Raw genomic sequence first — 26,294 nt, 5'->3', positions numbered from 1 at the left:
GCATTTCACAATTTTTTTGTATTTTCAGAAAAATTAAAAAAAAAAAAGGAGGAAACATAAGTACAGAAACTACGAATAGCTCACAGGCTTTTTCAAAATTTAAATGTTCACAAAGGAACAGCCAGATATTTTCTACATATCTGGCACAAAACAGACATGAAAAATGCTGATATTGAAGATGCTCAGTGGCCCATACAAAGCAGCACCGTCCAAAGAGAATTTCCCTCTGAGAACTTCTATTGCAAAACGCTCCTCAAAGAGGGAAGGCAAAAGAAACACGGCAATTCTCCTCAAGAAGTGAAATGTGGGAGGTATGGAGAAGTGAGACATCACCAGTGGCCATGCTTAACTCTCCTCTGGAATGGAAAATTTGAAGCCTTTTTCTGGATAGATTCCCTTTAGATGAAATCAGTATAAGTTGCACTGATGGGCACATATCTGTGGAATTCTTATTAGATATTTTCCATAACAGAAGGCACAGGTTTATCCATGGTAACCCCCAGTTTGTTTATCTCACCAGCTGACAGGAACTAGAAACAACAGGAAAAAAATTACACCTTCAGCCTTGTTTCATCCCTAACTCCTTCCCTCTTGGTGCTGCACAGATAAAAAACCTGCTGAAGTGCTCTGTGATGCTGCTTTCCTGAAAGTGCAGCTCTTGAGACTGAAGAGATCCAGCACGTGGATTCGTGATAAGCAACTCCAAACCAAAGTTCCCCACAACTGACAGCACTTTTGGTCTGCTCTGGTTTTAAGTTTCCTTACTGAAAATGGCTAACCAACCTCGGCTGAAGTTTCCCAAAGTGCAGGCTCTGAGAAAACATGTCAAGCCAAATTTCAGAGCAGACAGTCTAAATGGAAACAGAAAAGGCAGTCTCAGAGTGAAAAGAGGTTGAGCAACCAGAACAAGCAGAGTGTACTAATAAATGTGCACTGCAGGCAGTCACATATATATAATTACAATAACATTATTTGAAAATTGTGTCAGCTTGGCGACTCATTTACCTTGAATTCTTCAACAATAATACTCAAGGCTTCATGTCCAGCTTTTCTCATGTCTTCTAATTCCTGTTTATGCTTTTCCTGTACAAAAACATAGAGAAGATTATGCACAACATGAGCACCTGACGCAACAATTTTAATTAGGAGAGTAAATATCGATTATTTTTCTCATTTTTGGTATCTTTCATGAAGAAATGAACACAGCTTGACTCTGTTCATATATATATGCTAAATTCAAGTAGGTCCCAGCATTAAACACGATTTTATTTCTTAATTTTAAGAAAGGAATCAAATGTGAGTTAAGAAGTTTGAAATTTAAGTAAAACCATCTTCAGAGGGCTTCCACCTCTTGTGCCTTGTGATGGACAGAATGCCACACAGAACACTGGCAGTAATTTAACATAAGCTTAGAAGTAATTTAACTAAGCATTCCAGAAAGAATGAGGCATTGCATGCACACAGTCAGAAAGTAACAGGCAATTAATTGCTCAATACTTAATCAATGCTTCAATTATTTTTGATTTAGTGACTCTTATATGAGAAATTACAAACAATTTATTAAAAAAATACACACTCTAATGCTACCAAATACATGTACCTTCAGAAACACATCAAATAAAAACTCAAATTAGAAGGATGAGAAGGTGGCATCGAACTTGCAACGTTTTCTTACAATCTAAAATCCAAGTGACTCCAGACTTCACTTGTGTTCTCTGAGACCCCTGTGAACCAAACCACTGTCAAGGCAGATGGATCCAAATGCCTGAGGAGTTTCTGAGAGGAGCAGCTCCCAAGGACACCATGGGGCAGAGAAACCCTAACAACAGTCCTAGCACTCTCTCAGATCTTTTCTTTGAATCATTTTGAACTAGGTGAGCCTTTGTCAGTACAGACATTTTTAAATCGGGTTCTTAATTAACATCCAGCAATGAGATTTTCACCTCCACAAAATCATCTTTCTTCCAAAGCATCATTTTGCATCTTAATGATTCTGTTAATCATTATGATTAATGTATCAATAGAAGATTTCCTTCAATTCATGCAAGTACAGAGAAAAAATATCAATACTGAATGCAACAGAACTAAATCAATGAAAATCTGAGTTAAACATTATGACAATCAGTCCATAATGGCTAATTAATATCCACACTAGAGTGTGCTATTGTATATAAAATACAGATTGGTCACTACTTCTGTTCATGTGAAATAAGCACATGAGCTCTCCAGAACTAAAACACGGGGTGTATCCAGGTCTACAGCAAATATTTTCATATCATCAACATCCCAGTGAAAGATACAGCTAAGAACTTAAAGATAAGGACAGATACAGGAAGGAGAGAAAGATTTCAGGTTTCCCTGTACAACCAGAAGCATGCAGGATGTAAAACCTTAAGCTCACCACAGGAACCAAGGAGGCTGCATGATTTGCTTTACACAAGTAAGTATCATTTATACCTGGGCTATAACAACAGAAGACTTTGAAGTGAATAATGAAGTGAGGTAGCAATCAAACTTTCACGAGCAACTGCCTCACATGGTGGTGAGGACATTTCCTGCTGAGTTAGATCTGGGCTGAGCCAGAGCTGAGTGGCTGTGAACACACCAGTCTGCTGGGAGATATTATGACTGATTAAATGTGAAAAACTATGCAAAGGAAATAGTACAGAAGAGCCTGCACATGCCCCAAACTGAAACACAATTACAGCTCCCATACCACTCTTCAAGTATTTGCACTGTATTACAACCCTATCATATTTAGGACATTGCTATTCTGTGAAGAAAAAAAATACCATTTAAATCTTCTCATTTTTTTCTACAGGATGTGAACAGAGGCTCTTCACTGAAGAGGACACTAAAAAAGAACACCAAGAGCTAAAATGCATGCAGAACAATCTGTTAATTAATACTCAGTGCTCTTGGTATTAATATACATTTTGCTAGCAAAACTGTATTTATGTAAATTTTATGTAAATGCTGGCTCTGATTCTGTTCAATACCTTCACTAAGGATCTGGATGATCAGGCAGTGTATATTGCATTTTCATAGAGGTGGACCATTTGTAACTCATAATGATGTTCATAGCCCATTCCTAGAGGACACCTTCAGTTCTTTTCAAGTGTTTAAAAACCTGAGATGACTACAGAGAAACCTGAAACTCAGTCCAGTATCTTCAAAAGCATGCAGGTAGAAATTGTATTTAAGCATGAATAAAAGCTTTCTAGAAGACACAAAACAAGAACTCACAGCCTCACTGTATGTAAATACTCGTTGTAAGACCATAAGATTAACATATCTTTGAAATTTGTCCAATGTAAGAAAGGAATGAATTGTTTTCTTCCTTCCTTGTTTTTGCAATATGGAAAATCAGTTTATTATAACATAACCAGTCCTGCTTAGCACAAAATCAACAGAAAGAAAAGTTACATCTTTACATTTCAATCTCCTTTTCATTTTCAGTATCTGGGCTACTTTCTTTGGCTGCCTCTTGATACAAAACTCCAGAAGCAAACAGTGGCCATGTACTTTCCTCTTCCTTCAACCTTAACTCTTTTTTTCTAGTTTGTAAACACATTTTGGAACACTAAAAACATTCCAGAGCAGACCTGCTATCTGAAACTAGATGATCAACAGCTATTTTCCCATCAAAGCACAAGCAAAGCATCTCCAGCACAAAGTGGCTGCCATGTTTATGCAAGGCTTCAAATGCCTTTTTTGTTTGTTTCCTGAAGACAATGAATGATGAGCAACTTGAAAAAAACTGAGAGAGCCCGCAGGACAACCAGAGACACAAGTAATCATCTCTTCATTGAGGTGCTGCATTTGCTTCACTAGAATGGTGACAAGAATTTAGATCAGAAGACAAAATAATCAGCATTTTGGGAAACTGAGCATCAAATCAAGGTTAGGTTTCATAGTACAAGAGCCTCTTCTAACGTGGCAGATACATTTAAAACAACCAAAAATGTTATATTCCACATGACAGTGATTTAGATTTACAGTAACTGATTTTCTGACTAGTTTAACATTTCAAACACTGCATTTGATTTTTGGTTCAGGCATTCCTGACCCTGCCCTTAATTGGCAATGAGGTAGGCCAGTTTGGAGTAAAATATTCCAAATAATTCAGCTTGGGGAATATCCCCTGGATTGGAGTTATGACTTCAGTGACTAAGAGCGGGATATTTATTTTTCTCAGTTTATGAGCAAAGTATTAAATCACAAAATCACACAATCATTCAAGTTGGAAGGGATGTCTTAAGGTCATCTAGTTTAACCTTCTTCTGAAAGCAAGACCAACACTGAATTCAAACCAGATTGTTTAGATTCTTGTCCAGTCAGACCTTGAAAAACTCCAAGGATGGAGATTTCACAACCTCGCTGGTTAAGACATTCCTTATGTCTTATCTTCACCATTAAATTATTTTTTTCCTTAGACCGAGTTGCCACTTCCCACGTTTGAATCTATCACTGTTTCCTCCACCCACCTCTGCAGAGCACCACGATATTCCCATGGACCAAAAGGCTGGCACGCCCGGATCCGTCCATCATCCTCCTTGTCTTTTCCCAACAATCAGAGGGCTTCCCTCAGTCTCTGAGCTGACACAGAACTCTCTCATAGTGACAGCCAACTCTCCCATCCCTCCTGGCCCCTGTGCTCTGAAGCTGCTCGTTGTTATAAATGACAACTCTTTTCTTCCGTGGCTTTTTAACGAGCTGATTACTCCTCATCTGCACCAGAGATCCAGCCTCGCACCCCAACACATCCCAGCTATTTCAGTGACGTCAAATGTAACACATGAAGCTCCAGCTCCTCCTCTTTGCTTCCCAGAATCCATGTATTGGCATATGCACAGCTGAGATAGACCCCTGAAATCAATTCAATTGTTGAGAGTCTGGTTTGGGTTATTTCTTTCACCACCTCCCAGCTCTGAGGTGACTAAACTCACACTTCTTACAATACACACTTTAACGTATTCTCTTCCTCAAAGAAAAGCAGCCTCACCAAAATCCCAAAGTCAAAATCACCAAAATTAACCCCTTTTTTAAAAATTTATTATTTAAACCAGAAAACATCAGATGTAACAAAACCTCTTTTGATTACAAAAGAGTCAACCACGATTGATAACACCTAAAGTTACTTAGAGATAACTAAAAGTTCTGTTGGATATTAATAGGGTTTTGGTGTTTTGTTGGGTTTTTGTTTGTTTGTTTGTTTTTAAATTTAACTGTGCAACTTGAAAACCAGACCTGTTAGACTTTAAAATTACAGATCATTAAGCCATGTAATCTATTTTTAACAAATATTACTGTTGGTCACTAAAGGCAAATGGATTCATACAGATAAATATTCAAAACCCCAAAGTTATAGTGTAAACAACAAAAACAGACATAAACCTGTGCTTTTTCAAAAATACTCCACGAGGAATACAATTCAAGATTCTTGACAGTGATGTGGCTGTTTAATTTATTTTATACACTCCATTTACTTCTTGACCTTGATGGTATTAACACTTAAAAAAAAAGAAATTGCAAGAAAGATTGCATAAATTTGAGACAGGGACTGACTTTTCCATTGCTGTATCTAACACTTATTCACTCCCTAGATCTTTTTCATGTTGCCATTACGTCACTTCTAGAACACACTCTGCCACCCCTCACCCTGCCCTTCCCTTCAACGAGGGTAAAACCACGCTTCTCATCTTTGAATTTTTTTATTTTGAACAACACTAACTCCACAGCTTCCTATTTTAATCTATTCAATATGCTGCAGTTAAAAAACAACAACAAAAAATAAAAAGCCGATCTGCCCTCACCAAAACAAAAACCAAATCTGAACCAAAAAATCCCACCAAAAGGAACCATCTTGCTGCTGAAAGAGCGCAAGGGAGAAGCAGAGAGGTTCTAATTTGGACACAAATATTATTTCCTCCAACTCCACACACCAAGACCTTCCGAACACCGCCCCTTTCCAGAGTCCCTCGGTTCCTTTTCAGCCAAGCCAGCTGGCAAGGACGCAGAAACAAACTCAGTCTTGTCTTTGTCGTATGTGAGAAATTAAAACGTAAATACATCTTAGAAAGGCTGCAGCGTTAAGAACTGGGTTTGACAGAAAGCTTCAGCTGTATTTTAACTTGGTTTGAAACTTCTGGGTTTTTTTTTACACGACGTCAGACCTCCCACAAATTGGCTAATCCGGATGAGAAAAATCATGATTAAGGCACGTTCTTGTTCTGAGCAGCTCCCCTCTTCAGAGGGGCACAAACATCGCTTACAGGAAGGCTCTTGGCTAGAAGTCTTTTCAAAAAGGGAAAGCAAATCCTGTTGGAATATAGCCTTGCTCAACTGGATATATGCAGATTTATTATGCATATGTAAAGGTGTTTGAAGGACTGGAGGTCACATTCAAAAATGTAAAGCAGTGCAGCAGCAATTAAGAATACAAAATATCAAAAAAGAACCAAAACAAAAATCTGATTCTCCCTTAAAAAAAAAAAATACTACTGGGTTTGTGTTGTGCAATGCAAGATTTGTCAGCTATGGCAGTGATTGGTATATGATAATTTAATTGGTGGTGACAGAACAGGACTGTGATGAAAGCTGATTAAAATACTGTCACAGGAATTGCAACACGCTTCAAAGAGCTGCTATTTTTATTTAATAAATAATCAGTTCTCAAGGAATGTGCAAGCAAAGACAGACAAACGATGTAAGAAGGAGGGTAAGTGCCACTAGACCCTTATCCATGTGAGAACTCTCTAATGAAAATATTATGGGAAATATGAGATTTCTTCAGACTATTCCTGTAGTCTTTGTTAGCTACAATATCCTCTTTCCCCCCCTGCATGTGAGATGTCCACTGCATTTTTGGCTGAAAATCACAGAGAGCCCTGAACAACTTTCCTCAGTTAACAACTGTCACCATATTTACATTAAATAACAGTATAGGATATGCAGAACCAGCTTAATCCATCTTAAAACAATAACAGTGGATGTGTTAAAGTGACACAGAGCTAAAATGCATCTTTTTAAGCAATGAGTCCGAGTCCCAGTCACTTAAGGAACTCCTCTCTCACCACTCCAGCTGGTTTCTGTGCAGGTAAGGGAACTCCCAAGGGCCAGAGATACCATCACACTCCATATGAAACCCAGCAACTGGCCCCTCTAGCGGCCTCTTTTCAGGGTTGTGCTTTATTTGATATTTTTAAACCAAGTATTTCGCGAAGCAGTGCCACAAAAGCAGGCATCAAACACTGTCTGAAATTATGGTTTAGCTCAGAAAGATGGAAATGGATATCTCCTTTTCTTATCACTAACAAGAAGGCTCTTTAATCACAAAAAGCACTTTTTCAGTTTACAGTTTGAATGTAAGTTTCCCTTCTTAGCTTGCCTGAAGTAACCAAGGCTTATTTCAAATTTTCTACCTATCAGATCAATGGGAATTTGCTTTTCAATGGCACACTCACTTCTTATTTATCTCAAAAGTCAGACTACAGACTCAGGCCCTTGAAAACACAGCAAAGAAACTGGGATTGTTCTCCCTACATAGAAATTAAGTACATTAAGTGCACACTTAATAGCAGAAATTATTGTTAAAATACAAAAAAAATTATAATACATTAAAAAAATCAAAATTTCTCTCAGTTCTTTACTGCAGTATCTTACATTATTTTTAAGCACTACTCAGACTTCCATTTTCATATTTCTGGAAATTAATGTTGATCATCCTAAACAATTAATTGCCTGAGAATGCTTAAATTTGTGATGTGCATTCACAACCAAAATATTCTATCTGTTTAACAATGTATTTGAATAACAGGTTTATTTTTAAGGAACTAGGAAAGTCTGTTTTATCTCAATATCCTTCAGGTTTAAGAACAGATGTTCTAGTTTTCATTAATATCAGTTTTCTTTCAGTGATAAAACTTTAGCCAAGAATAGTAAAAAAGTTCTCATTAGTTTAAGCACATGATTATTTTACATGTCACATGCTGTTCTGGACCCTTTAAGCCTTTAATGAGGAAAAAACCCTTATAAAACAGCAAAATCTTGTTTATTTACTAATTTAAGAGCAGCTGAAGTACCTAAAAATAATTTGTGTCACTATGGCTATCTGTAAACAAAGCCAAAAATAATCAGTGTAAGAATATACACTAGAAAACTGCTTTGACCTTATAAACATGCATTTTTATTTGAAGGAAAAAAAAAGAAAGGAACAGCAGTTTAGTTATGCTGATGTATGATTAGAACTGACTTACACCTTCTCTTATCTGCATCAGTTCCTAAATGTTATTTTATTGTTCTTTTAAAGCTTCTCAGAATCAGATGGTATTTTTAAAACCTGGATGATACATTTAGAATCTATTGCAATACCTAATACTTTCCCACTGGAACTGCTTTCTCAATTATCAGCAGCTCTATAGGAGTGACCTGTTAGATATCTTGGCAGTAGTTTAAAATACGAGTTATTTGTGGACATTTTGCCTATATATGAACATTTGGGCAGTTTACTCACGTAAAAAGAGCCTAAAAATTAAAGACATAATTAATAAGGAAGTTTCCAAGGTAACTGAGAATAAATTTAACTTTGATATGTAAGTCACAAGAGAGAACTTCCAGTGTGTGAATTAGTTAGATTAGAATACGTTTATACAAATAAATTTGCTTAATAACTGGCAAATTATACATTTCATGTGATCACTCTGTTTCAACACCAAATTCAACATAGAGTGAAGAATTTAAAGGTGTAACAGGTGAATTAGGCAATAAAATGTTCAGCAATGTAGTCAGCTGCATTCTGCAGCCATTCACCAGTTTGAACCAAATCAGATGATTTAACAGTTAAAGGGCAATGAAGAGACAGTTCTTCAAAATTCTCCCAAAATATCAACCTAATATTTGCTGTGCATCTTACTTCTTCCAAGTATATAAACAATGAATACAAAAAATGCTGTTAATGGTATTAACTAATTTTAACTAGCAGTGGTCAAGTACTCACCATAATTACAATGCCTCAGATGCCTTAAATTGAACACAAACAGCACTTGAGTGGATCCAGGGACATGGAGTTGCTTTGGAACTGTTCCTGACATTTTTAAAGAAGGTTTATACCAAGTAACAGGTGTTTGGCCTACAAGCATTGTCTTAAGAGTACCATGATCCAAGTTTTGCTCTACACAGGTTTCTTAATTTTGAGTACATTTTGAACATTTTCATTATCCCCTCAAAAATCCAATAAGCCAGACCTTGCTGAGAGAAGCTTTTTGGTAAAGAATTCCAACTGAGCAGCGTTACATCCATCTGGACATTTCTCAGCTCTTTGAGTTAGAATTTCCAAATTAAATAGAAAAAAAAAAAAGAAAAAAGATCAATCATCCTGAACACGCTTGCTGTGAATGTGCAAATGGAGATGGGCAAGCAGCTCTTACAGACTTGTGACACACTAAGTGTAAATTAGCAGATGCATTCAAACAAATCAAGGATACACTGGCATAAAACAGGGCAGGGCAGGCAGAAAGGAGTCACAGCACAAAACCTGGTTCCAAAAAAAGAGAAAAGTTTTACTTATACCCATTGGCAAACCAGAAAAATGAATGTTGTTTAAGCCCAATTTCTTGAATATGCTTAAAATCAGGGAGCAAAAGGAGGCACATAAGTGTAAAAGTATAAGTGCTAGGCACACTTCATGACTGTAACTGGAAACTAGATTGTAAGGCAAGTCAAGGATCTCAAAAGTGTTAAGTGACAGCACAACAGCATAAGAGAGGTACATTTGAACACATTTTTTTTAATTTTAAAATTTAATATTTTAAAAACAAAGTCACTAAGTTTAGTCTTACAACCATCTCCTAATTAATAATACTGAAACAAACCAACAAAATAATTAATAAGAGAAGAATTGAAGTTTAAGAAGAAAACATAAAGGCAAGAGAGCAGAATCTTTTCCTTAGAGAAATAAAAAGTTATTTTTCCTCATATTTGGAAAAACAATTTCGAGGAAAGAAGACATCAAGACGGGGGAAAAAAACAGGCCAAAAGATAAACAGCTCTGAAATTATTAATAAATAAAGACTTTGAATAAAAATGAGTGTCTGAAAGAAGAGCACATAGAGTAATATTAAAAAAAATTAAAGGTGAATAAATAAACGTGAGGTATCTGGCACTCACTTGAAAAAGAGGTGGGCAAGGGATTGTTGCCATATCCATAAATACCTTTCCCAGTTCAGCAAAAAGATGCACTGCTATCTGCTGAAGTGTCTTTTCTGAAATTCCCCCTTTTTCTATGTTCCATAATTTTAAACCCTGCTGTGACCCATGAAATTTCCTGGAACCTCATTTATAAATTTGTTTGCAAGGTACAGCACATAAACTTTTTTTTTTTTTTCACACCTATTTTTTTGTTATTAGCATTCTGTCTCCTCTATGTCTGCACCTAAAACCAACCTAAATATTTTCTTAGAAGATGGTGTTTAACAGGATGTAAGTCATATATTAGTTTTGTAAGAAAACATACATTTTCTAGTACTCCAGCCATAAAAACCACCTACCTCTAAGACCTGCTTTCCAATCCCCTGCAGAACACCTTTTCCAGAACCATAAATGCACTCTTCTGGAAGGAAAGACCGGGAAGGAGAGGACAGGGTGTAGCCTCTTCTGGGAGAGGGGGGTTGGAATGCCTGGAGCTCATTTTTTGGGGCAAAGGGATCAACTTGGGGGGTCAGGAAGGAGCCTCACACTCCCAGGTCCTCAGGAGGAACCTTGTCAGCCCCAGTGTTTGCTGAAGGGACAACACCCTGGGAGATTCCTGGGGCGCACTGATAACAATCCCAGGAGATGCTGGAGTTCAGGAGAAGGGGGAGGAACGAGGCAAAAAAGCAGGATCACAACGTTGGACTTCAGGAAGGAGGTGTCTTTGTGGGACTGCTTGGGACACGGGACACAGCCCTAGAAAAAAGACCCCAAAAGAGCTGGTTCCTACTCAGGGATTATCCCCTCCAACCTCAAGAATGGTTCTTTGTGATGAGCAGGACATCAGAGGCAGTGGGAGGCCTGAAAGGGCGAACAAGAAGCCCTCACTCAACTCTAACATCAAAAGGATGTGGAAGAACCATCTTCAAAAACAAGGAGGCAGACACACCCAACTATGCACCCTGGTTTATATGAATTTGTGTGATAAATGGGTCCAATATATTAAAAAAAAAAAAAAACAAAACAAAACAACAAAGTAACATGCAATATTAATCACAATAAAAATAAATTCCCTCCAAATTAAGAGGGAAGAAACAAGCCCAAAATCTCAAGTTTACCTTTCCTGTCTTTATGTAACTGCACTTTAGGTCTTCTCCTCATAATTTGAAGCTGTACAATTTAAATGTGACATTTGTACATCTACTCAAATGAAAAGTTCCCCAAATATCGACAGTTACAGAAACAGGTAAATCTAATAACACCAAACACCAGCAATGATTTTATTTAAGTTATCATTCCCTTTAATCCCAGCTGGGTGTTACTGCATGACCTAGTGAGGTTTCTTTGGATCATTATGTGCTGATCTGTCAATGTTTTCTTCAGTTTAAACTTTCTCCCTTACCTTTCTAAAACACCACTTAAAAAAGGATCCTATCTGACCTGCTTTTTTACACCAAAAATTGTTATTTAAAGTGAAATTACAGTACTAACCTAAGTCACTTCCAATCACGACTCTGCAATAACAGTAATAGCGCTAAATATGATAAGCACATTAAAGTCACTTTTTCAATAAAAATTTAAAATATTTTTCCCTCCAAAAAATGGCAGAACAGAAACAAAGGTTTCCAAAAGAAAACATTTTTGGTATTTTTAAAACAACTCTAGATTTGTTAAGTTAGAAGAAGTCAGTTGTCAAGAGGAAAAAAAAAGAAGGATCACACCACATCAACTATATTGTTCTTTAAAAAAACAGCCTGCTTAAGTTCCAGAGAGGGTTGATGATGGAAAAAAATGTCTATAACCACAACTAGAATTTTCCAGAAGCAATGCAGTATTTCTTCAAATGTGACTGTGTGGTAAATCAGAGAAACAGCAGAGGAAAATGATGATCCAGTTCTTGGTGAATCATCAAAACCAGTTGTCTGCAGATAGACCAAACATCAGAAGTCTTATCAGCTTAACAATCTGTCCAAAGAATCAAGCTCCTACTCAGAGCATTAAAACCCAGTCACTGTCTTCCCTTCTCAAATTAAGCGCAGCCTCAGTGATTTGCAAACAAGAGGACATCACCCCTAAACAGGAGTGCTCATTTTGTGATCGTGGCTGCAGCCAAATTTGAGACTCACAGGATTAAAATGACCACAAATTCTGCATTATGCTGCAAAAACACTGATTACCTACTAGCACTAAATGTCTTGAAAACATGCAGCACCTCACATCTAGAGGAGCTGGTGCTGAAAGTTGGGATGAACATAAATATATATATATATATGACTATGTGATCAAAAAGGGACTGACACACCAACAAAGAAAATGTAAAAGTCAGACATACACTTGCACCTGCTTCTTTCCCGTCTAAAACAAGCAAGGAATTATAAGGCTAACATGGCAACTTTATGGTTGAACACTGCACACAAGTCAAAACCCCTAAAATTACCCTTCCCACAGCAATTTTAACTCAGCTCCAATTCGTAAGCAAAGCAGTTAGAAATACAGTGTGTTATTTTGCCTCTTAAATACTACAAACACTGAACCAGGAATGTGGGAATCATAACTCTGATTTTACTAGCTTATATGAATTCAAGATCTCAAAGAGACCATTGCGTTAAATATCCAAATAACTCCGTAATACCAGTTAATACCAATTTGTTTATTCTATTTATGAACCCACTGCTGCCCCTTTACTGTCTCTGGTTGTTGTAGTAACATATGGAAACAACATTAAGAATGTGAAAATACTACGTGGTCTGTTCAATCCTGATTTTTTAAAAGCTAATTTTATTTAGATGAAACACAGAACTTTTTACTTTTCGGTTTTACACAAGTACAAATGTGGCAGTGTTCCACTGTCATCCCTTAGTTAATTAATTCCAATACTTGGAATTCTGCCTCCCGTGATTAGGAATAATAATTATCACCATTAGTTACAATTCTTCCAACTCAAGCCATTCTCTGATTCTATGACTCTATATATAAAAAAAAAAAAAACAAACACCTGAAAGCATATTTTATTGAAGCAATTTTGTGACAACAAAACCCTGAAAACACACTTGTCATCCTAGACTTAGGCAGAAATCAGTAGGAGAAGATGAAAAAAAAATTACTGGCTTAGTTGACAAAGATGAATGAAATCTTCTCTCAGAACCAAGCATAATAATTTCACAAAAAAAGAAAAGAGTCTTATCTAAATATCACCTTGTTAAAAATGCAATTAACTGGCTGGCTCTATTACCTCCAAAGCAGCTTTTGAGAATTCCCTTTGTCACAAATGCTGGAAGTCAGTTAATTAGTAAATATAAAGGTGAATGAAATAATGCATGCTCATGTAAAAGCCAATTAGAACCATCTCCTGAGGCATTTGTTTTATACATTATACTCAAACAATAACACAGCAATTTCATTTAAAAGGAATTAAGTCAACGCACACCTACGGCTTTGGATGCCAGGATCGGTCCTGTCGGAAACCTCATCCTGAGAGCTCCCAAAGCCATGCCAGAGTCATCACTGCCGTCTGCTTTTAAGCTTTTCAAGTCAACAGCGCTAAATATCCAGCTGCTTGTGCTGGGAAAGGAAAAGCCAGCAAGGCAGACATCTGCACGAGGGAGCTGCCAGCCCTGCTCAGTGTGTGGCCACAGGTGCTGACCCTCACGTTGCAGGAGCCAAAGGAGGGAGACAAAAGGAACTTCAAGCTCTGCACCAAAAAAAAAAAAAAGGAGGCGTCCAACATTCAGGTCTCACGAAAGCAGTTTTAACAGAAGCACGACTGACTTTGCTGCTCTGGTTTGATCCTCTCTGTACCCAGAGGGGGCAACAAGAGGGAGCACACGAGCACTTCTACAGAGTAAGTTAAAGGTTGTGACTCATTTATTGCTGTTTTTCGAAAACTGTAGTACCTGACTCAAAGAGTTAGGACAGACTGGTACTTGTAAACCTCAGGGACATTTCCACTTTTGTTTAAGTAGTTTTTCTCGAAGGGCATTGTAAAAGTATTAAAACACCAAATCCACTAATTCTATTGTTCAGGATGATCGAAAACGTTAGCCAGTATCAGCAGGGTTTTTAAGCAAAATCAGGAGGTTTTTAAGCAAACCTGACTTTTATATCATAGCTAAGCAAACATTTCTTTCTGTAAGATGTTGCACATATAAAATGAAAAGTCAGTACTACATGATTACATTCCTGTAAACCCCAGGGTGTACTGCCACCAGGAGTTCAATCCAAATTACTAGAGCAACCCAAAAGTAGAAATAGGAAACAATGCAGTAGCTATTAAAAACCATCCTCAGCAGCAAAAAGAATTAAGTGAAGCTGAGTTACCAACAGAAACTTCTGAAATGCTGAAATTTTGTTTGCCCTGCTATAACACTGGGAGATGACCGAGAACTTCAGTGGAAGATCTGTCTTGCATGTGAGACTTCACACATGTATCTAGTGAATGATGTTAACTCTGACAATGGAAGCAATTTTAATTACATTGTCTAGCATCTAATTACACTTTACAGGTTTTTATTATGCAACACAGACTGGTCCATATTCAGGTTAGGTGACACATCACAAATAATTGGCTACCTCAGAACATGCTAAGTCATGCTGTTAAACACATTTATCCTACGAAGTGTTTTTCTTCTCATCCATTTTATGAAATATATCGGAAGAAGGATGAGTGATCCCAGTTACAATGATGTCACTGAGGCAAGTGGGGAATTAAACCTGTATTCCCAGTAATGTCCAGAATCAGACTGACCTAAAAACCTTAGAAATTCTTTAAATCCCAAAGGGCTTTGGAGCAGGCCTATAGATACTTAAAAAATATTTGTTGGACATAAACGTACTCTATACAACCCCCCCCCTGAAAAACAAATTAAGATACTACAAGAAAGAAATTACCTGGAGTGTCTTGTAATGATCTTGATGGGGTACTTTTTCTTTTTTTTCCTTCAGGAAATCCATTTCTAAGACACTATGTTTTTCCAGCAAATATTCTAATTCCTACAAGGTTTACAAAATAAAATACATGAAATCACAAACGTTTGAGGATTGTGAAAATACAGGTTCAGTTATTAATTCCAACCAATTTAATTTCTGAAGCGCTATGACATAAGGTGGCCAAGCACTGGAACGGCCCTTCCAGAGATGTGGTCGATGCCCCAGGCCTGTCAATGTTTCAGAGGCATTTGGGCAACGCCCTTAATAAGTTTTGCCGAGCCCTGAAGGGTTCAGGCAGCTGGACCTGTTGTTATAGATCCCTTCCAACTGCAACTATTCTATTCTAGGCCAATTATTTCCACATTTTTAATATCTTGCTCTGTCTCTCTGCATTTGAGAAACAGCATATTAAATGCACTGTTAGCAAATGTTTTCACTAAAAAGGCAGAAATCCTATGACATACACAGATAGGGCGACCTCTGTCTACATCTCCAAAATTAATAAAATCTCAAAATATTCTGGGGTCTTGCAGAGAGCCAATCTGGAAGCCTGCCCAACAGGAACCAATAGGGAGGAAGGAGAATTACACTACTGACCAAAAAAAAAACTTCAAAATCGTCCATACACAAAGAGCTAAAGGTTTTTATTTTTCCTTAATGCAGCCGTTGTTCCTACTAAACTCATTCCTATTATCCATAAGTTGCTGGCACCCTTTCAGCTGCTCCAGAACAGCTTCCTGAAGCCGTGCAGGAAGCCAGGATAGAAACAAACGACCTGCCAGGTCACTGCACAGCTATTCAAACAAAGGCACAACTGAGAGGGTCACAGGGAGGACACAAAGAGCAGGTTTGCTCAGTTCAACCCTGCTTTGGGGCAAAATCGTAGAAAACAGAGATTATAAGTCTTTGGTTCCACTGTAGAGGTAGAAACAGATTATGGAATGTCCCTTCAATTCAGAGTTTAGCTCTCAGCCTATCTCCTCTCACAGTCTGTATCCATCCTTCCCTCCCAGCTGTCCTCTATACACATAATTCCCAGCAAAACCAGCCCCTTGCATTCCTCCTCATCTTTGGCTCCAGTTCCTCAACCTCACTGTCGTTTCCAACAAGCTGTTTCCTCCTTCCCCAGTGCTCCCTGAGAGCTATCAATAAACAGGATCAAGAATGGCAGACACTAAACTCCCCCTCCCATGCCTCAGTGACCTTTTGCCAGCTCAGATGTGTCAGACATAACCCTGCTTGATGCTCTTATCATATTCAGGTCGGAAGGAACATGAAGAATTTGGCTACCAGAGCTCCCAGAAACCAACAAACAAAAAAAGTCAAACCCAAACCACACGGCTCCATGCTAAGAAAATTTGTCCTCTTGTTTTTTTCCTTTCCTTTTTTTTACCCCTCAAGGGAAAAAAAAAAATAAAATCCTGAAACTTTACATGATTCTAAACTGGGACCATTTCTCTGGAATTTAGCTAATTTCTACCAGAAAAAAAAAGGAATTTCAAATCTCTGCCAGCTCCAACCATATTTTAATCCCATACAAGTATAACAGTTCTAATTAGAAAAAAACTATTCATACCTTTTTAATTTTTAATTTTTCTTCTTCAGCAGTGCAAAGCTTGATTTCTAGGTTTGCAACAGCTTGTTGAAGGCAGGTCTTTGCTTCATCTGTTCTCTGTGTCTCAGCATCAATCAAAGCAGTGGTTGATGGAACTGAAGTCTTGTCTTCAATAACATTTGAAGAGGCAACTGGAATATCTGCTTGAATCTAATTCACAGGAGAAAAGGGAATGATCTCAGTACATCAGGTTTACAGGGTAACAAACTCTCCTTGGATTAGTCCAACTAATTTCATGTTTTCACCCAGTGCAGGCTGCAAACAGTAGTCACAGAGAGGGAATAAGAGGTTTTTGTATCTCATCTTTAGGATAGATTACCAAAATAGGAGTTATTGGGACATGTTTACAATATTTAGTTAATTCTATTTCAGTAAACTACAGAAGCACAAGAACTGAAACAGAGGTTTCCAGAATCCACAATGTAAACCAGATGAAACACTGATAATAACCCCATATTTTCAGAAAAGCACAAAAAAAAAAAAATTAGGTGAGGTTTAAAATATTTTGTGGTATAATTAAAAAAAGCCAATGTTTTTTCCCCCTCTTAAAAAAAAAAAAAAAAGGAGTGGAGGCAAAAACTTGATTATTTTGCAGCCAATTATCATAATTTTGCAGCACCATTATCATTAATTCAGATGCCACTTTTTCAACACTTTGAAAGCCATACACACTTGAGATTTGGGTAAGGGTGGCGAAAGGAACATCTCAGTGTGTTTATTAAAGAGGTTTGACTGATCTGACTTAATCCACTCCCCTAACACCTTTTATCCCAAACATACACTAAGACAATGTACTGACTTTTCGATAAATAACTACCTCTCAAAGAATTCAAAGAAAGTAACAAACAAAAACAGCTGAGATCTCGTCTGTGCAGGAACACATAAAAACCTGCAGTTTGTGGTCTGAATTCTCCTTGGCAAAGAGAAGCCAGATGTGCTGATCCTATTTCTGAGTACTAAAGATCAGAGTTTGGCATGGCCAAAAATCGGCAGCGTGGAACCTAAAATGGTGAAGTGTCTTTTTTACATGAATCTTCAAGAGGCCCTGGAGATACAAATAGAAAAGAAGCTCTCCCAACATCCTTCTCGAACAGGTGTGAGAATATTTTATTATAGTTTTACGCCCACCATTTTCCTTCCTGTTTAATCCTAAGTGCAAATCTGATCTCCAAAATAAAGGACATGCTCTCAACTCCTTTTCTCCCTTTAATAAAACTTGCTAATATATTTTTTAATTCATGCTATTTCCTGCACTAAAGAGAGACTTCCTGGAACCGTGGGTGTGTCAGTAGCTGAACAGAACAAGACAAGAATGGCCTACAACCAGAATTTGCACAAATACTTAGTCAGAAGTAAAAAAGTGTATTTCTTATTTTTCCTTAAAATTACCTAACTAAATTAACTTTTAGTTTTAAAAAATACATCTTAGTATTTTGGAATATCCCAAGCGCTCTTTCCAGAGAACAGAAAAGTTAAAATCGCTGGCCAAGCTCAAAGAGAGGATGCAGGTTATTCATTGTCAGCCAAAATGAAAAAGGGTAGGACTAGGACCTGTGGTGGCTAAAGGAAAGCATATCTTGGTCATTCTGCCAGCAGTAGAAATTTACTTATCCAAAGTCTGTCAGAGAGGCAGAAGAAGAGCCTTCAACACAGAAAATTACTGTGGCTGGTATCAGTCAGAAAAATAAAATAAACACTCCTCCCTCTCAAGAAAAAAACCCACAACTCTTGGATTTCTAAGAAAATTTCTTTGATATCATGTGCATCTGGGCACATCTCTTTGCCTTTTTTTTAATAGGCTTTCCCCTGAACACAAGGCTGGGAACAAACACAAACCAGTAACTAATTCATTCCTAAGACTGGACGATTGGAGCTGTGCTGGCCACAGCCCTTCTGTGTAAACACAATAAATAAAATGTAAACATACAGATACTCCTCAAAGGGAAAAAAAAAAAAAAAGACTCAGTTTAAGCAAAACAAGTATTTTGTACAAGTTCTCGACATAGTTCTAAAGAACTGCTTTTAAATGGTCAGACAATAGAAATCTGACTTAATGGTGACATTCAGTTTTCACCACGAGCAGCCCTAGACTTGAGGAGACTTCCTGAAGAATAAGAAACAAAGGGAGGGTTGCAAAGTAGCCCAAAGTATTGATTGGTTCACAACGAGGCAAAAGCACTTTCTAATTCAAGTATGTACTACTATACATCCTGAAACAAGGAAGTTTATAATCAGTAAACTTGTTCAAATCCAGGTCACTGCAATCAACAGCAATAAAAGATTCACTGGGAGGGTAAATCTATTTAATTCTCATCTGCAGCAAACCAGCATTCCTCTGCTAATCTCAAGGCAAAATTTTTTTCCCTCCCATGCTCATCTAATAGTTTAGTTAAATACTAAACACTTTTGCCCCCCAAAAGAAACAATGGTCATTCTGCAGCAGTAGTGCAGCCACAGGGAGAGATTAGGATTGCACAACTAGGATAACGTCAGATCACACAAAAAAAATATTAACAAAATCAACTTTAAAAGTAATGGGGGGGGATAAATCAAAATAAAATAAAAATAAATTTAATTATAAATAAGCAAAGATTAAATGTTAATTCTCTGATCCTAAAGTCAAAAGAAAACATCCACGCATGACGTATACGTACAGCTATCCTACATGCATGCCTTGCACTACTTCAACCTAAATGTGCACAGAAAAGATACGATGCTAATCCATTTAATACTTGAGTTCCCACCCTGAAGCTCAAAAAGTGTGGGTTTACCTGTTCTTCCCGAACAGCTGGACTCGTCAGGCTGTTGGCTGTTTGAACAGCTGCTGCCACATTATCACCTGACAAAATGAATGAGTCAGGAGGAGCCAGGCAGGAAGAAGGCACAGAGTGCTCCAGAAGAACATCAGGAGATCTGTGGACTTCAGGCACTGGAAATAGAAAAGACATACAATACAAAGCAGCACCCAAAAATTAACTCTGTTTCTGGAGTCTGTGCCACAAGTGCAGCCACGCTAATGAAATGTTATGCACCTCACATGACCTAATTGCACTGAAGAATAATTCCACACAAAGTGCCCGTGGTTTGGAGTTGTGTCAACTTGAGGACACTAAATTTAGACTTGTAATTCCCACAGAGGATTTACAAGATGACTGCCATCAAAAGGATCCTTTTCAACTTTGTTTCTTTCAATTCACACAACCTTTCAGCTTCAGCACCAGCTTTAATCAGCCTAAGTCAAGTATAAAACCATACTTATAGTTTCCTAAGTTTCATAAATTCTGGTTAAAAAAATCCTCAACTGTCTTAGAAGACATAAAAGAATCAAGACACACTTAAAAAAAAACTTACCAAGACACACGATAAAGCAGTCTTATATTTTATAAGAGATAAAAAGATAACAATCTAAATAACTCTCCAGCAAATAAAACTTCAGTGGAATCAACACTGGACTGAGAGCATTTTCCAGTTATGCCACAAAAATCCTGAACAGTGGATCAACATTATCAACCCAGCACAACAGAAACCTGAGTGCTCTTATGAAGGACATTAATTTATGTCCTAAACTAAACAAACAGAGAGGAGAAGAGAAAGCTTGGCATACATTTTTAATTTAACAGCAAAGTCCTGCAAACTTTGATGTGTTCAGCTACAGGTGTGCCTTTGCAGAAGACAAAAAACTATATGCAATTGTTTTAGAAAAAGCAGCTCACGTTATCAATGTGACCCTGGTAAAATGTAAAAAGATGCCACCAGCCTGGACAAGGCTCAACCTCTCCACGTCACTGTTTAGTGCTGCACAAGTACACAGCACAAACAATGTGTACACTGGCCTAAAGGACACACCAATCTGTGGATCCAGTCCTATCTTTACTCTCCAGTTCTAGGATTCAGGTATAACACAGAGGAACAGGCAAACCTCATCTGCTAAAAAGAAAGAAAATGGACCACGAGGCAGAAAAAATATCAGTATGATAATTGCAGTGACAATGATTGGAACATATGGCCAAAAAATAAACAACAAAAACAAAACAAACAAACAAACCCAGACAAAACCCCAAACAAACAAACAAGAAAACAAAACAAAACAACTCAAAAAACCACAGTGCAGCAAAAAATGGAAACTTGGCTGAAAGGCCTACAGGACAGTACAGCAAACAGAAGAGGAACCAATTTAGGTAACCAGGACCAAAAAACAGATCTGGGACCCAACTGCACCTTTAAAAGTAAACTCTTCTTCAGAATTGGAAATGGGACTTTTTCAGCTTCCTTTATGCACTATATCAGTAAAACTCCCCTCTCATTCCAAATGTCTGCTTTTAAAGGCAGCTTCTCATAACCATTACCTACTCCATTAGTTCAAGTGGCATTGAAGTGACATAGATAACCTTTTTGTTTCTAAACAAACAGTAAAGTCCCTGTCTTATGCTATCATCTAATAACCTGAATCTCAGTTTTAAATCAGTCTCCATCTGGTAGAAAAACAACTAAAATAACGCACCAGGCAATCTCTGGCTGAGCAGGCAAGCAGTTTTCTTACTAAAACTGTCAACTCACGTGGAAAAACCTGACATGACACCGTTCCTTTTGATGTTGGTGTTCACCCTTTAGTGAGGATCACCATAGCTCAGGCACAGTTCACATATAAATAATTTATCACAAAAGTAAAAACAGAAACTGAGACTGGGTACATATGAATAATGGAGACTCACTGAAATGAGAACTTTTGGTATTCACATATTTTGGTTATCCAATACTACACATAAGGCTCCCATTTTTTCAGGTAATAATCTGGAATCTTCTACAATCAAATCGAGCTTTCAGGGATTCCAGTTATAGTAATGAATGCTTGGCAACTTGAAGGGGGAAAAAAAAAAAAGAAACAAAATCCCCACCTCTTAAGTTGTCAAAATAAAGCCTAGGAAATGAGCAGCAACAACTGGTGACCACCTCTGAACACTGTGGTTTAGAATTTTCAGCTAAATACATGACCTTGCAGAAGACAAGAAAAGGCAGCAACTCCCCGTGGTATCAATCAAACACCTTTTTTACAAACCCTTCCTTTCATTTTTCAGCACTGTTAAACATCCATCAGTTAGACAATCCTAGAATTACACGTGCTCTGTGTGTAATTCAAGCTCTCTCAGTTCATACCTCTTGTGTATATACTGGTGAATTGCATTAGCACACTTTAGGACAGCTCAAAATTTACTTATAAAGACGACCCCCTAAGCCATTCCTGCTTACCACACCTCAGGTACCAAAAATGGAACAGTTTCACAACCCCTGAGACAAAAGCTTGCCTCTGATAAAACTATCTGACTTGACTCCAAATAAACTTACTGCTCATTGATCAAAGTTGCCTCTTATAAAGATAAGAATCATGTACTCATTTCCAGGGATATCAAAAGTCACATGACCAAAAAGGTCTCTTGCAGTAAATTAACTTATTCACAGCAACATCTGCATGAAAAACTCATCTGAAGATTTTACAGTAATAAAATATTCTGACTACAGGTGTTTTTCTTTTAATTTTGAAGTACTTTAAAGTACCTTGGTATAACACCCTAAGACTTCTTCTGTCACTTATAGTCATACAAAAAACTTCTGTGTTCTCTACAAATAATTAAATTCTACACACCTTGTAAGATTTAAATCAGACTTCACGAGGCAGACACTGCACAGCTATATTGGATTTAATTTATTAAGCACATTCAAACATGCTACTGAATTTAAGCAGTAATAATAGTAAAAATGATGAGATGAATAATAAAGCTATTTGAAAAAATATAGTTTCCTCATGATATGTTTTCCTTTATTTCAATGACAGATAAAGCTAATTATTCTGTAATGGAAGAAAGCCAGTAATGCCAGAAATAAATCAATAAAAACATTCTAAGAACATGATTTATGGAGAACTCATCTTGAGAAAAATTGGTGCCTTACTTTGCATAAATTATTCTGCATAATAGTACAATAGCAGGCACAAATCTTTAGTTCCTGAACAAATAATAAACTGTGTTGGGTTTTCCCCTAATGCTGCTAAAGTCTTGTTTCTTTTTGTGAAAACAGCAAAATTTAGACCACAACAAAATCAACTGCCAATCAGTAACACCTCCTCAATCTTTTAGTTGCACTGATATTTTACATCAATGAACTTACATTACTTTCTTAAAACCCACATGGGCCACAGGCATTTGTTTAAATTAACACAAGTAGCTCTATAATGTTTCTACTTCTTCAAATGTTATATATTATATTTTTTAACTTTATAAACTGCTTAAGTAAGAGAGAAGACTCTCATCCATCCCCCCTTCCCCAAAGAAAGTAAAAGACTCTATCATAGCCTTATTTTCAAGTTTACTTTTTGGGTCTTTTTCCATAACTTGCAAAAGATCTTCCACACAGCAAAGTAAAGGATATCCTTTGAATGAAGAAAATCTGTTTCTTTTCAGCTGGATAAACTGTACTTCTCTTTCATTCCTCAAGAAAATTTAGCTTTGAGAAGCACAGCTTCCCAAAAATAATTAATGATTTTTATAGTGATTTTATCAATACCTGTAGGAAATGCTGCCCAAGCAATAGCAGGGGACGTGGTCTGCTTTTCACCATTTCCAAACTCATAACTCTCTGCTGCCTAGGAACAAGAAGAAACTATTAGAAAAACCTTGCAAAACATTTGCAGTCATTTACAATCAATTCCCATATAAGTAGTCGAAAATAGTTTTATTTCACAATAAAGTAATTCAAATAACATACCTCAAATCCTCCAAAGTCATCATCGTCCATCTTTCAACTGGAATACAGAAGAAATGTAGATTTATAAAGAGGAAAAAAAAAAAAACAAACCACTATGTTTGCTATTTTGCCTTTACTTGTAAAAAAGCAATAAAAGCTTTGCAAAACCAAAGGTATGGTGTTAGTTTTAAAGGACAGACTTGGGTAACACGAGCCCCTGTGATCAAACCCTAAAAGCCCAGCAGAGTGAAGCAAAACAACGTTCCACACAACAGGAAAGCGGGAATTTTTCAGTGGCCAGTCCTGTTAAGAGAGATGTGCTGATTTTATGATCCACCAGCAGTCAGGAGACACAATGACTTACGTATTTGTGTTGAAAAAAAGACCTTCACTTGGATCCAACTGCTACCTTGCTCACCTACGTGCTTTGCATCGCCACCTCATCACCCCACTCATTTAGAAATGAAGATTCAGTCCTTCACCCAAGCCCTCATCTCCACTCATTACCTGAAGTCTTTATAATTAACAAGTCCTACAAAACACCAAGGGACCTAAATAAGAACTTTTTCACACAGAGGATGCCAGGGTTAGAAATGGAAGGTCTCAGTTAAGAAGCCTTTTTTTTTTTTTTAATTGATCAAGTTAAACACAAAAAAATGGATATTTTATGATAGAAATTGACTGTCTTCAAGGGTAAACATAAACACTGCCCACTGTCAAACATCTTTTGAAAGCAAAAAGGAAGGAAAAGCTCTCTAATATAGGAAAACAGAAAGATGGTCCTTTAAAAGCTATATCTATTGTATAGATATATTGTATATCTATCTATATATAGTGCAGCAGTCAAGTCCCCAGGACCTCAACAAATGGTACTAAAAACAGCAAATAATCAAGTCTGGATATATATAAAAATAAATAAATAAATAAATAAATAAATGTCCAGAAAGTAGGATTCTGACCACCAGATTCCAAAAGGGTTATCTTCACTCATGATGAAAACAACCCAATTTAATGCAAATATTATCTACCATGTACATTGTATGATTTTGTGTTTATGATTTAAAACATAAAAATATTTTCCATTGTTAAGTTGCTTTTCCAAATCAGCACTGTGATTAAATCCAAAAAGATTTCCTGCTTTTCCCATCTCTTCTTAGCTATCTGGCAACATCAGAACAAACTGGAACTTGGAAAAAGACTGTGGTGAATTTCTGGAAATTCTTCTGCTACCACAGAGGTCCTTCCCTAGGTTTCATGGAGGGTCTGATTTAGATTTTACAAACTGATCAGCATTTTTGACTTGTAGCCCTGAATTCTGTGGCATTTTGATATATTTATAGTTAAATTGCAGTTCCTTTTACAAAAATGCAGGGTAATTTACTCAGCTAATGAAAGTAACTCAAGATATACAAAGCTGTTCAAAGAAAGGTATTATATATTTAACTATACATATACATATATATATATATATATATATATATATATAAAATTTTGATACAGGAATGAAGGATGACCCAAAAAACCTTCATGGTCTTTACAGAATGTTAAAATGTTTATAAAACTAACTGACTTCAGTTAAAATAGACTATAGGCTGGACAAACTTTTATTACTAAGAAAACACATGCTCAGAAACAGAAGAATTCAAAGGATCTGGAGGAAATCTCCAAATGGACATATCAGAATGCCAGAAGGGGACACTTTCAGTTCACATCCACAGCTGATATTCACTACCAAGACTGACTTCAATTCAAACATCCCCCAAAGCTTAACAAATTAATTTCTAAGTTCTGACTGATGAACTTTGAAGGCTCCAGGGTGACCTCATTGTGGCCTTCCAGGCACCTGAAGGGAGCCCACAAGGAAGATGGAGAGAGACATTTCCAAGGGCCTGGAGTGACAGGACATGGGGAATGGCTTCAAACTGACAGAGAGTGGGTTTAGATTGGATATTAGGAATAAATCCTTCCCTGGGAGGGTGGGCAGGCCCTGGCACAGGTTGCCCAGAGAAGCTGTGGCTGCCCCATCCCTGGCAGTGTCCAAGGCCAGGTTGGATGGGGCTCTGAGCAACTTGGGACAGTGGAAGGTGTCCCTGCCCATGGCAGGGGGTTGGAACTGGATGATCTTTCAGGTCCCTTCCAACCCAAACCATTCTATGATTCTATGAAGAATCATCACCATCACTGTGTTAGCAGACAGAATTGGTCAAATTTGGGGGACTACAAGGAATTTTTGGCTTTGTGTTGGTTGAATTTTGCGCTGGTTAATTTTTCAAGAGAGAAAGGAGGTGAATTGGTCAAACACTCATGCACTCCATTAAAATTCAGAATATAACTCTAAAAAATAGCACTTGAAAAAACCCTCAAATGATAGGTGATGGAAGTTGTACAGACAGAAGGTGACTGCTGAAACAGCAGTGCACGAGCCGAGAATGCCAGTGTATCCATGCCACCTCCCACTAAACACCACCCAAACCAGACTGGTGATTTATGTAATTACTGCAAAACACACCGTTCAAGTAGCAATCAGAGCAGTCAGGTGGAGAGAGTGAGCCTTTAGACAGGCAAACAGGTACTTTATCTGTACACTGTGTATCACATCAACAGGTCCTTCAGGCTCTACACAAAGTTCCTTCAAAGCACCTTTTCTCCACAGTGTGCAAGGGACATCATTCCCACCCTCTCAGGACTGGTTATGTCTCAACCAGAGAAAATACATTCAGTGTACTGAATACATACTATGTTTTAAAAACATAAACTGGAACAAGTTTCAGAGGAGTACAACAGGAATCAAAGCAATTCTGGGAAGGCATGCTAAGATAGAGAGGCT

The 26,294-nt window shown here is 37.4% G+C and overlaps 1 protein-coding gene across 2 annotated transcripts in view; it reads right to left on the bottom strand.

The window, feature by feature from the left end:
• Positions 1–26,294, bottom strand: part of CCDC91 (coiled-coil domain containing 91) — a 96,105-nt gene that overhangs the window by 54,359 nt on the left and 15,452 nt on the right. For both annotated transcript variants that reach the window (XM_050324578.1, XM_050324577.1), the window contains exons 2-7: positions 23,489–23,525; positions 23,288–23,366; positions 19,501–19,658; positions 16,691–16,879; positions 15,076–15,177; positions 1,006–1,083 (exon numbers count right to left, since the gene is read on the bottom strand). In XM_050324578.1, coding sequence (XP_050180535.1) covers positions 1,006–1,083; positions 15,076–15,177; positions 16,691–16,879; positions 19,501–19,658; positions 23,288–23,366; positions 23,489–23,518 — 636 coding nt within the window. In that variant the 5' untranslated portion in view covers positions 23,519–23,525. The remainder of the gene's footprint in view (positions 1–1,005; positions 1,084–15,075; positions 15,178–16,690; positions 16,880–19,500; positions 19,659–23,287; positions 23,367–23,488; positions 23,526–26,294) is intronic.

This window comes from Myiozetetes cayanensis, unplaced genomic scaffold, assembly GCF_022539395.1.
Source record: "Myiozetetes cayanensis isolate MyiCay16 unplaced genomic scaffold, myiCay2020 scf3, whole genome shotgun sequence".
Lineage (NCBI taxonomy): Eukaryota > Metazoa > Chordata > Aves > Passeriformes > Tyrannidae > Myiozetetes > Myiozetetes cayanensis.
This window is presented reverse-complemented; position numbering and strand designations above follow the sequence as displayed.